An 11,434-nucleotide genomic window follows, 5' to 3' on the forward strand; every position below is an offset into this window, starting at 1 on the left:
GTTCATATCTATACAACCATAAAAGAATAAAAATAAAACTTTACTACAAAATCCTGTCAGTTGTTTTTTAAGAAAAAGAAGAAAATGTTTTAAACGTTGAAGGTTTAAAAAGTGACTGATTCAATATTAAAGTTAAAGAAACTGAAACAAGAATAAAGTTGAAGTGAAAACAAAGTTTATGTTGAATCATAATTTTAAAAATCCTTTGTTTTCTCAGCAAAATGTGAAATAAATAACCAATAAAAAGTGTTTGTTTTTGTTGACTGAATATTCTTTTATTCTTTGTCTGAAAGTTCAACTCAAGTCTGACAAAGTGTCAACTGTGAAAGTTACTGTGAACAAAGTCGGTCAGACTTTACCCGGATACACCTGACACAATGGAGTCCCTGAATTGTTATTGGCTGCTGGGACGGTCCACCTCAGCTGCTGCTGCTGCTGTTGGTTCAGTCAGTCAGAGTCAGTGAGCTCAGACAGACCACTTCCTCCTGACAGAATCACAGTGTGTTCACGGACACAGACAGCAGCAGCAGCATGACGGCGGTGACGGTGTCTGTCCTCGTCCTCACCTGTGTCCTCGGTGTCTCAGCTGGAGGTAAGACATCTGATGTCAGTCTGTCTCTCAGAACTACAGACAGGGTCAGTGGGAGAACAGAGTCTTTCCAAGTACAGACTGTCAGTCAGTCAGTCAGTCAGTCAGACAGTCAGAGTCAGTCAGTCAGTCAGTCAGTCATTCAGTCTGTCAATCAGTCAGACAGACAGTCAGTCAGTCAGTCAGACAGTCAGTCAGTCAGTCAGACAGACAGTCAGTCAGTCTGTCAGACAGTAAGTAAGTAATACAGACAGTCAGTCAGACAGTCAGTCATTCAGAGAGTCTGTCAGTTAGACAATCAGTCAGACAGTCACTCAGTCAGACAGTCAGTCAGACAGTCAGTTAATCAGTCAGTCAATCAGTCAGACAGACAGACAGTCAGTCAGTCAGTCAGTCAGACAGTCAGACAATCAGTCAGACAGTCAGTCAGTCAGACAGTCAGTCAGTCAGACAGTCTGTCAGTCAGTTAGACAGTCAGTCAGACAGTCAGTCATTCAGACAGTCAGTCAGACAGTCAGTAAATCAGTCAGTCAATCAGACATTCAGTCAGTCAGTCAGTAAATCAGTCAGTCAGTCAGTCAGACAGACAGTCAGTCAGTCAGTCAGTCTGTCAGTCAGTCAGTAAGACAGTCAGTTAGTCAGTCAGTCAGTCAGTCAGTCAGTCACCAGATCTTCTCTCCTCAGGTCTTCATGTGGACCTTGCCATCAATGGCTGTTCTGACACTGATGGAGAAGTGGCATACAATCTGGATGGTGAAGAGATGTGGTACGCTGACTTTGTCAACAAGAGAGGAGTGGATCCTCAGCCCAGTTTCATTGATCACTTTATTTATGAAGAAGGAACTTATACAGGGGCTGAGGCTGATCAACAGATCTGTAGATCCAACCTGAAAAACAGCCGTAGTGGAATGAAGGACATCCCAAAGGAAAAAGGTAGAGTGCTTCAAAACCACTTTAAAAACCGTGTGATTCTGTCTTAACTCTGATCACAGCCCATCACTCAGTTGGTTACCAAGGAATTTAAAGGTAAATGAATTGAAGTTCTGTAAAAACTCTTCTTCCTCCACAGATCCTCCAGCAAAACTCTTCTTCCTCCACAGATCCTCCCTCCACTCCCATGATCTACTCCAGAGACGTGGTGGAGACTGGGGCAGAGAACACACTCATCTGTCACGTGACCGGTTTCTTTCCTGCTCCTGTCAAAGTCATGTGGACCAAGAACAACCAGAATGTGACTGAAGGAGTCAGTATCAACGTTCCCTATCCAAACGATGACTCTTCCTTCAGACAGACGTCCAGACTGGAATTTGTCCCACAACCTGGAGACATCTACAGCTGTTCAGTTCAACATCCAGCTCTGCATGAACCACTGACCCAGATGTGGGGTGAGAAGGGTCACATGACACGTATTCCACATTCTCTGTAGGTTTGAGGGTGGGCAGGAAGTGACCTTTGTTTGTTTCCTTCTCCTCCAGAGGTGGAAGTGGAGCAGCCCAGTGTTGGACCGGCTGTGTTTTGTGCTGTTGGTCTGACTCTTGGTCTCTTTGGTGTGGCTGCCGGAACCTTCTTCCTCATCAAAGGAAATGAGTGCAGATGATTGGCCCTGGCCGATGATGTCACTCTTGTTTCTGAAATGATTGTCCAATCAGTCTTATCTTTCTTTTTCTGTTGTATTTTTTGTCAGCTCTGGTTTTATTGCCATGGTGACAGACTGTCTTCCATTGGTTGTGACAGTGATATAATTATTATTAATAAACACTGTATATGTCACAGCTGTTATTTCCTTTTTTTTGGTTATTTGGAAACGTTCCCCTGACAAGGTTTTACATCAGGCAGCGCTGACATATGATATGAATCTTATTTGTTCAATAATTTGACCCAAGTTCTACTGTAGTCTGTTTAAAGATCCTCATTAAACTTTTCAAACTGGTTAGGAAGTGAGAGGATTCAAACTGCTGTAGTCAAACCTCTCCTCAAAATAAAAGTCAAAATATACACACAGTTATTAGGAAATATGAGTTTATGAATTCATTTGACTTTTAAACAACTACAGAGCTCTCATTAAATCCAAAATGTTAATAAAACTCAAAACAGTATATTTAACCCTTGTGTGGTGTTCGGGTCTGTGGGACCCGTTTTCACTTTTTAATAAAAGAAAAATGATATAATTATTTAATTTTTCAAACTGAGACTCACTGGCTTTGGCTCATTTTCTGTGAAGAAAATATATCAGAATACATATTTAATGACCACACACCATACACCCCCCCACACATTTCTATTACATATAAGATGTCCGGGTCCACTGTACCTGGGGCTAATAGAAGTGTGGAAATTGATGTTCTGTGTACGACACACACACGCGCACATGCACCCTCACACGCACACACACACTCACACACTCACACACACACCTACACACCTACACACCTACACACACACACACACAAACACAGCAGGCCTAGACAGGAGGAGGACAGAGTGTAGGTACACAGAACATACCTATAACATATAAATGTGACCTAACAAAGGTAAAGGGCAAATATTAACCATATATATTGTTTATACTGCTTGTTATTAGGATAAGGTAAACATCTGTTCAGTATTTTAACATAAAAGTGTTGATTGGGAGGCATCAAAAGCCACAAAATGCAACGGGTCCATCAGACCCACAAACGCTGGCTGAGTAACAACAATATGAACATTACACAAGGGTCAAGGGTCTAAAGGTCAGGTTGTGTCTATTGTTAAGCGAATATCTCAGTTTGTACAGTTATTAGGCAACTGTATAAAAAACTAATATTTTTCCACCTCACCAACCACAGCCTCTCAGACACAGGTCAGAGAAAAGTACTGTTGTCCTCCAGGTAAAATCTCCGGTTTAACAAAAGTCTCCAGGGACTGCTGGTTTACTCTGGCCATGTCTGAGAGAACTGACACCTGGTACTTGTGGGTTCTCCAGGTGGGTTACAGCTCTAGAACATGTCAGTACTGCAGGATAATTCCTAGGTTCCTAGTAGTTTCACGTTTCATTTTTATTTTAAACCTTTGGCCATAATTTCCTTTTTTTCCTGTTCTCAACACAGTTCTTTTCACCCTGTTGACATTTTGCAACCAAATGTTAGATAGTTCTGTTATTACAACCCAATATATTGCAATATAGATATGAATATTGAAATTTCAAAATATGTAATATGAAATATGTATAAAATGATGACAGGTCAAAGACTTACATAGTAATTGTGGACACAGTGTTTAATCTCTGAGAGAAGCAGTGTCAAAATAGAATTTGTGACTGATCCAAATGATGGGAATATTAATAGAGTTGGTGTGGTTCAGTCATTACTGTCCATCTTCATCACTGACAGTGTCTTATAGAACGTGAGAACACAGCTTCTTTCTAAACTTCAGTCAAGTCCTTCTTCAGTCAGAACCAATCCATTTGACAATGGTGGTAGTCGTGGACTTACTGACTGTTCTGACCTCAGTCAGGCTGGTCTGACACTAGCCGGGCCTCCACAGGTTTCACCCCACTGTCCATGAAATGCTACTCAGTGTGTGATTTATTTTGGTTTTCAATAATATTTGTAACACTTATTCTACTTATTCTGTCAGTAACATTGACATCTTTTTTCTTCATTATTTGAATTCTAATTTTAAGTCCAGTGAGACAAAATTGTTCAGTGAATTTGGACTGAACAGACACAAATGGATTGACAATAAAAAAGTACTTGACCAGGATTTACAACTAATGTAACAGTAAAAAACAAACAATAGAAAAGAATAATTCGATTAAACACTGGTCCATGTCTTTGTTATCTCTAGATTAGACCACTGTCATTCAGTGAGTGTGTGGTAGTCTGTTAAATGGCTTCACATAAAATACTGCAGCACCAGTGGAGGAAGGAACAGGAAGTAGAATCAGAGAGTGACTGAGGTCCAATCAGAATATTTATTTACCATTCTTTAGAGTAGAACCTTGATCCATTTACAGAATCGTCCTGTACTGGACTCAGGCAGAGGCTGGTCAAGCCCTCGAGGCTCAGACCAGTTCCCTGTGGTCTGCTGTTCAAGCCAAATATAGACATTCTGATAAAGAAATATTGAGCTTTATGATTTTATTATTCATTTATTATTACCTTGCACATGAACTTTTTTTTTGTCAGTTCAATATTTGGACTACCTAGCAACTGGTGACTGTACAGGTCACGTGACAAATAACTGGTTTTGGTTTTAAAAGCAGCACTCGGTCAAACCGTGTCAGTGTCAAGTGAACAGGAACATGGCTTCACTGATCGTCAGCTTCTCTCTTCTCTTCCTCCTCACGGTCCACACAGCTGGTAAGATGAACACACACACACACACTGACCAAGGCCTACTGACATCACATACAATATTTATTATGTTCTCTGTTCTACAGAGGGATTTGAGGAATATGCAGTGGACAGATGCGTGTTTAATTCCACTAAACCGGACGATATCCAGTACATTTACTCCCACTATTACAACAAGAGGGAATATGTCAGGTTCGACAGCAGAGTGGGGAAATTTGTGGGATACACTGAGTATGGAGTGTCCAACGCTAAGAGATGGAATGAAGGTCCAGAAGTAATCCAAAGTAGGAATGAGAAGGAGAGGTACTGTGTACACAACGTCGGACTGGACTACAGGACTGGTTTGGCTAAATCAGGTGAGTGTTTGTGTGACATCATCATCATTATCATCATCAGTCCATCAACAAACTGGAGTCACTGTACTGCAGAGACACTGTTTATTATTATTGTTGTTTTTAATAGTAGTATTTTAATCCATAATAATACGATTGAAAGTTGGTCTGTAGACTGCCATGCCTTTTGGGGTCATAAGCCAATGGTGCCGCCTGCTGTTCAAACACTGCTACTACAGCTGAAGTGTCTCCAAATTATTTTTAATTCGATTTTTTTTAAACTTGTTGTGTTTTTTAAAACAAATCAAACTGGTCAGAGATGAACTCAGATCACGGTTCATATAGATGTGTGTGTAAATAAATAACACAGACAAAAACCCACTGTCTGTCGCTACAAAAGGAAAAACTAATGAACTCTGTTTCCAGCCGAACCCTACGTCAGGCTCCACTCTGAGACGCCCCCTGCTGGCAAACATCCTTCCATGTTGGTGTGCAGTGTCTACGACTTCTACCCCAAACAGATCTCAGTGAGCTGGAGGAGAGATGGACAGGAGGTCAGCACTGATGTGACCTCCACTGATGAGCTGGCTGATGGTGACTGGTTCTACCAGATCCACTCTCACCTGGAGTACACACCCAGGTCAGGGTAACAGCAGCCAGGCATTCATGTCCAGCTGCTCCTGGTCCACTTTGGTCTTTTTGGTCCAGTTGGCTGATGTTGATGCTTCTCTTTGTTTTGAACTGATACAGGTCTGGAGAGAAGATCTCCTGTGTGGTGGAGCACGCCAGTCTGAGCAAACCTCTGGTTACTGACTGGGGTATGTAGCTGTCTGTCTCTGCATGTCTCTACACCTGTCTGTCTGTCTACTCACCTGTCCTCCTGCCGTCTGTCCTCAGATCCATCGATGCCTGAGTCAGAGAGAAACAAGATCGCCATCGGAGCGTCAGGACTGATCCTGGGTCTGATCTTGTCTCTGGCTGGATTCATCTACTATCGGAGGAAGGTTCGAGGTAACTGTAGCATCCCTGCTAAATGATAGTCCAACTCCTCAACTGATGGTCCTCAGTGTTTATTTTCAAAACTCCCAGACACTTTGAAGACACTGTAAGAGCTATGAAAAAGGAAAAGAAACACACACATCAACAAGGAGATGAAATTATTTACTGTCCTTAGACATTATTATATTTTAATTATAACAAACACAAACATGTTATGTTTTTATAATCGTAAACACTGAATTGTCATCTTTATCACTGATAGGGTGAGCCAGTTCAGCATCTTTAATAACTAAAACAAACTAACACAAACTTTAGAAGCTGGAAAACCTCCCACAGTTTTCATGAACACATGAAAAGAAAAAAAACTTATCAGCCAGATACTGACGAACACATCCACAACAATATTACAGGTCATTTACAGCAACGCTAACTAGAAAAGAACCAGTGTGAGAGACAAAGTCAAAAGTCAGTGCGAACACTAGAGACCTGTGACTGGACCTGGTTCTGGTTTCATTTGATTTAGTTTGAACTGGTTTGCTCTGGTCTTGACTTTGTTCCTTTTCTTCTCTTCATCCCAAGGACTCATCCCAGTTCCCCAAAGCTAAGCCTGGTCCTGATTCCCCATGTGGACCTAGTCCTGGTCCTGGTTGTTACCCAGCTGCTGCTTCATCAATGCTCCCTGTTTTTACTCTAGACTGCCTCCTGCTGGACTGTCAGAATTACCTGATTCTCTGATACCCAGCTGGTTCATACCTAGTCCAGGTCTGCTATTGGTGCCTTATCCATAGCTATAGATGGACCTGGACCTGGTTTGACCTTGACCCTGGTGTATCAGCCTTCCTGTGTAAAGACCTTTATATTCTGCTGCTGCTTCACTCTGAGGATGTTTTAAATGCGTGGCCACAAATCGATGCTAAGTCAGTGTTGATCCAGTTCAGAGGGCGTTTTTTAGCTTTAAGTCATGTGATTGATCAGATTGATGAGTTTGGACATTTTCTAATCACAATAAAACCCAGAGAAAAAATGTGTTTGTCGTTGATTATATTAAAATAAAGTTTAATGTTTGTCTGTGTAGGTTCTCAGTCATCCAGGTCATTTAATACAAAAACAGTTACACTGAGGGCAACTGGACTTCAGTTCTGAAGAAGGATGAGAAGTGAAACGTCTTCAAAAAAAAAAACAACCAAAGAAACCTCCTTTGTCCAGTTGCCCTTGATGTAACTATTTTTGGAAAGTTTAACATTAATTTTACTCCAAACAACAGCTGAGTTGAGTTGATTGAACACCCGTTTTAGTGTACGCCCTTTTGTGGTGAATTATAGAAGTCCATCCATCCATCCATTTTCCGTTACCGGGTCGCGGGGGCAGCAGTCGCCACCCAAATCACACTGCACCGTACCAACCCCCATAAACCTTCCTGCGGGTGGTGAGTCCACTGGAAGGTACCAATTGCCCTAACCAGGCCAAAGAAGGCAGGCTACCTCACTGACCATCAGGCTTTCTTTAATTGTTTATGACATATTTTGTCATAAAGAATTATTTATTCATTTATTTATTTCGTCATTTCTTTAGTATTATGTGTTTCTATATGTGTGATTGTTTTATTTATTGTAAAAACATTTGAATGCCAAAGGTTTATAGGCGTTTTTTTAGTTCTTAACATTAAACTTACCAGTTAAAATAAAGGTTGAATAAATAAATAAATATTTGTTAAAATAACAAGGTTTATAAACATTCCACATAACAACAGAAACTTTGGGGCATTTTGTTTCACTTAGTTTTATTTCTAAGAAACACAAGGACAAATTCAGGGAACAGAAATCACCCGACCGCTTACAAATATGTGACATCACAGAGCAGGACGCTGTGATTGGCTGGCCCCTCTTCAAAGGAAGACACTTTATGGAGAAGTTCAGTCATTGGTTAAAACAACAAAAACAAATACAGTACACAACAACATAAGCAAACACATGAGCCAATCAGCTCACAGATGGAACAAAACTATCTCTAGTTTGATAATTCATTTGGTTTACTGTGGTCTACAGACGCTGAACTGCTCTGGTGTAGACTGATGCAGTCTGTAGACCGAAGTAAACCAATACATGATATGATCAGCAGACTGTAAAGTGGTTCAGTGTGGTCTGTAAACGTATTACTGCTATCATGTAGTCTGTAGACTGAAATGGTTTGAACAGATTTCCAGGCTGTTTTCTGGTCTTACGTGGTCTGTAGACCACTAATGAGTTCACCGACTAATGAGGTCTTTCAGTCAGAGCTGGTTCAAAGTGGTCTATAGATTCTGAACTGTTTTGATGTAGCTCTAATGTCATCTGTAGTCAGAATCACTTTCATCAGTCCAAGTCTTGTGTGGTCTGTAGACAGAAGTGGTCTGATATGGAGTGCAGAAGTGAATTAATGTGGTCTGTAAAGTCACAAGTTCTTCTTGTGGTCTGTAAACTGAAAAGGTTCGATGTGGTCTGTAGAGTCTTAGAGACTGAAGTGGTTTAAAATGGTTTCCAGGTGCAGTCTGTAGAATGACATGGACTAACAGGGTTTTAAGTCAACACAGGTCAGTTGACTTCAGATCAGCCAATCAGAACAAATCTTTCTGGTCATGGACATTGACATTGATTAAAACTTGGTGAAGGAAAGATCAGGATAAATTAATCAAAACAATTGAATGATTCAATAAATCAGTAAACAACGATGTACTTGATAATTGTACATATTGTATATTTATATATTTTTGTCCAAACCATGCATATCTTCTGTCATTCCTCAGTCCAGTGGCAGTGACATCAGAGTGGGTGTGCGTGCTGATTGGTTGACCGTAGGGTTTGCTTTGTATCAGGTTAAAGCTGCACTGAGACAGAGGATGACGTCACAGCATTACAGTAAAAAAGCTCAAGAAGGAGGAGAGTGTCAGTGAACGCATCACGGTGCTGGAATGGAGATGAGGAGTTCAGTCCCTCCAGAAATTCGCAGTGTTGTGATATCGCAAGTTCAACCTGTCGCAGTAAATGAATGGCAGTCTTGAAATGTTGGACAAAACTCTGCAGCTTTAACTGATGTTACTATCTGTTTTTGACTGAGAGTGCCCCCTAGAGCTGACAAGATACGTTGGCCATTCCTCACACCTGACCCAGAGCTTTGCCTACAGTATGAACACATACTGATACTAAGATACTGAGGTGTACTGTACGTTGACTGTGCTAGCCTTTCCTGCTCCTTACGGCTGTTGGCTGAACAGGTCAGAGTCTGCAGACACTCTCTCACCTATGTCAGTATACCACAGCTGAATACTTAGTTTTGTGTAGGTTTACATTATGCCAAATAATTAACACCTACAGTCATTTATTTGTAGAACAACAGAAGCTGCCTGCCTTGCCATAATGTCACCAAGCAGTCTTATTCACCCTGCTGGTCTTTTCATTGACCAATTGCAGCATAATGCGTAGAGAGGAAAGGCTGAGAAAAGCTAAAGACAGGCAGCTACAGCAGGCAGCAGCCCAGGGAGGAGTACCTCCTCAACCCACCAAAGAAGAAGAAAGATCAGAGTCAAGACCAGAGGCAGGTTAACTGTTTAGGGCCTTTTAAAGCTCAGATTTTTAATGTTAAAATAAATAAATGTGAAATAACATTCATATCCCTGTAATGTTTTTTAAACACTGTGATTTCCTTTATTATATTCTTGCCATTTTGCACTGTGGATCTGAGAGGACTGCAATTTCATTGTGCCATATGTCCTGTGTGTATGGCATATTTGACATTAAAGTTGACTTTGACTATAATAATGTAGCTGGTGGTTCCACACAAGGTGTCCTTAGTTTTCACTGTGCACCTGGCTCCAAATATCTGTGCACGCCACGGTTTGTTAACGCCTGAGAAACTCACGTCAGCTCGATATTTAACTTTTAATACAGCACTGCCCTCTAGTGGATGTATTGCTTAACATCTAAGATTTGAAGGCACGTGGTGGAGTTTGTTGGCAGTGTTTGAAACGGACTTGTATATGTAAGGTAGTTAGCTAAAAGGCCACAGGGTGTCACGGTTGCCTTTTAGAATTACGCGATTGCTGCCGCGTGTCCCTTACAGCACCCCGTCAGTCAGGTTTGGAGCCATGCGGGCGCCATGTTGGTTAGTGTTTACGGTGAGTGTGTGCGGACGGTAAACGCTGCAGACGGTTTTTGTCATCCTTGTTTGTTGGTATATTTTAACTATTTTCATTCAAGCCCAGTTAAACTGTAGATGTCGGTTCATGTGTTTGCAGAGCTGTTGTCGTGCTGCCTCTGGTACAAGTTTGAGAAGGTGTTTTATCTGTGAGACTGCCCCAAGCGACTGTTAATTGATATTTAGCTCCAGTGAACATGTCATCTGCTTATACCAGGTATTTCTCATACGGTCGATTATGATCGAGTGTATACTGTGACGATGTTAGAATGGCCGGCAGCAGAGTTGATGAGTGTTTGTGACAAACGGCACGGTCTGAGCCACAACTTCAGCCTCTGTGTCTGACTCGATTCTCTACATTACATCCCACGGTGTAAACATATTGGGTTACGCACTGTGCGCTACACACAAGTTAGGCCTGTAAGAATTAAAAAAGTGAATTAGAGAAACTATGAAAATAAGGGTGTTTTCTCTCTCAGGTATGTGAAGATTGGGTCGATTTTTCGACAGTGACGCTTTAGTGATAAAGTTTGTAATCAGAGATGGGAGTGAATTAGGATTGTTTTCAATCATTGACGTTAAAGTAAACTTTGTGCTTTTGCTATGTTAGTGATTTTAGGTATCACGTTTTACAATTTTTTTCTTCTTTCCAACTTGAAAATATCTCTAACTTTTTCACCGCAACAATCACAAAAGGTCCATGAATCCTGGAGGGACTGATGAGAGCAGCTTTAACCCCTGTTTGTTTGTGTGTGTGTGTGTGTGTGTCTGTGTCTGTGTCTGTGTGTCTGTCTGTGTTTGTTTGCCTGTCTGTGTGTGTCTATTAGGTGTTGATCCGTAGCTTGAAGGACACTCGCCCGGCAAACTTGTCTCTCTCGCTGCCGTCACTGAGTGTGTTGGAGTTAATTTTACACTCCACGTTGATGTCCGCGTTCCGTGTTGCGTTCAGGAACTTAACCGCAACCAGCGGCTGTGTGTAGTTCACCTGAGGCAGAAAAACGCACGATATC

The 11,434-nt window shown here is 41.4% G+C and overlaps 3 protein-coding genes across 3 annotated transcripts in view; 2 read left to right on the forward strand and 1 right to left on the reverse strand.

The window, feature by feature from the left end:
• Positions 1 to 531: 531 nt before the first annotated feature.
• LOC103390006 (HLA class II histocompatibility antigen, DP alpha 1 chain-like) lies at positions 532 to 2,186 on the forward strand. Its single transcript, NM_001294200.1, is given in 4 exon segments — positions 532 to 592; positions 1,274 to 1,522; positions 1,690 to 1,974; positions 2,065 to 2,186. Coding segments are annotated over 4 exon segments (717 nt in total).
• Positions 2,187 to 4,770: 2,584 nt separating this feature from the next.
• LOC103390015 (H-2 class II histocompatibility antigen, E-S beta chain) lies at positions 4,771 to 7,280 on the forward strand. Its single transcript, XM_008325700.3, has 6 exons — positions 4,771 to 4,929; positions 5,010 to 5,279; positions 5,682 to 5,895; positions 6,006 to 6,073; positions 6,153 to 6,266; positions 6,834 to 7,280. The coding sequence occupies exons 1-6, from the start codon at positions 4,872 to 4,874 to the stop codon at positions 6,857 to 6,859; spliced, it is 750 nt and encodes a 249-aa protein (XP_008323922.1). The 5' UTR covers positions 4,771 to 4,871; the 3' UTR covers positions 6,860 to 7,280.
• A 3,779-nt stretch (positions 7,281 to 11,059) lies between these two features.
• Positions 11,060 to 11,434, reverse strand: part of atp1b2a (ATPase Na+/K+ transporting subunit beta 2a) — a 5,470-nt gene continuing 5,095 nt past the window's right edge. Inside the window, exon 8 of the mRNA XM_008325711.3 lies at positions 11,060 to 11,409. Within this exon, the coding sequence (XP_008323933.1) occupies positions 11,248 to 11,409 (162 nt within the window). The 3' untranslated portion in view covers positions 11,060 to 11,247. The remainder of the gene's footprint in view (positions 11,410 to 11,434) is intronic.

The sequence above is a fragment of the Cynoglossus semilaevis genome, chromosome 1, assembly GCF_000523025.1.
Source record: "Cynoglossus semilaevis isolate Cse_v1.0 chromosome 1, Cse_v1.0, whole genome shotgun sequence".
Lineage (NCBI taxonomy): Eukaryota > Metazoa > Chordata > Actinopteri > Pleuronectiformes > Cynoglossidae > Cynoglossus > Cynoglossus semilaevis.

Excerpts from the sequence above, each read along its gene's own strand:
- LOC103390015 (XM_008325700.3), top strand. The coding sequence starts at position 4,872 with ATGGCTTCACTGATCGTCAGCTTCTCTCTTCTCTTCCTCCTCACGGTC. Across the intron at positions 4,930-5,009 it reads CCTCACGGTCCACACAGCTG|AGGGATTTGAGGAATATGCA; the intron begins GTAAGATGAACA and ends TCTGTTCTACAG. Across the intron at positions 6,074-6,152 it reads ACCTCTGGTTACTGACTGGG|ATCCATCGATGCCTGAGTCA; the intron begins GTATGTAGCTGT and ends GTCTGTCCTCAG.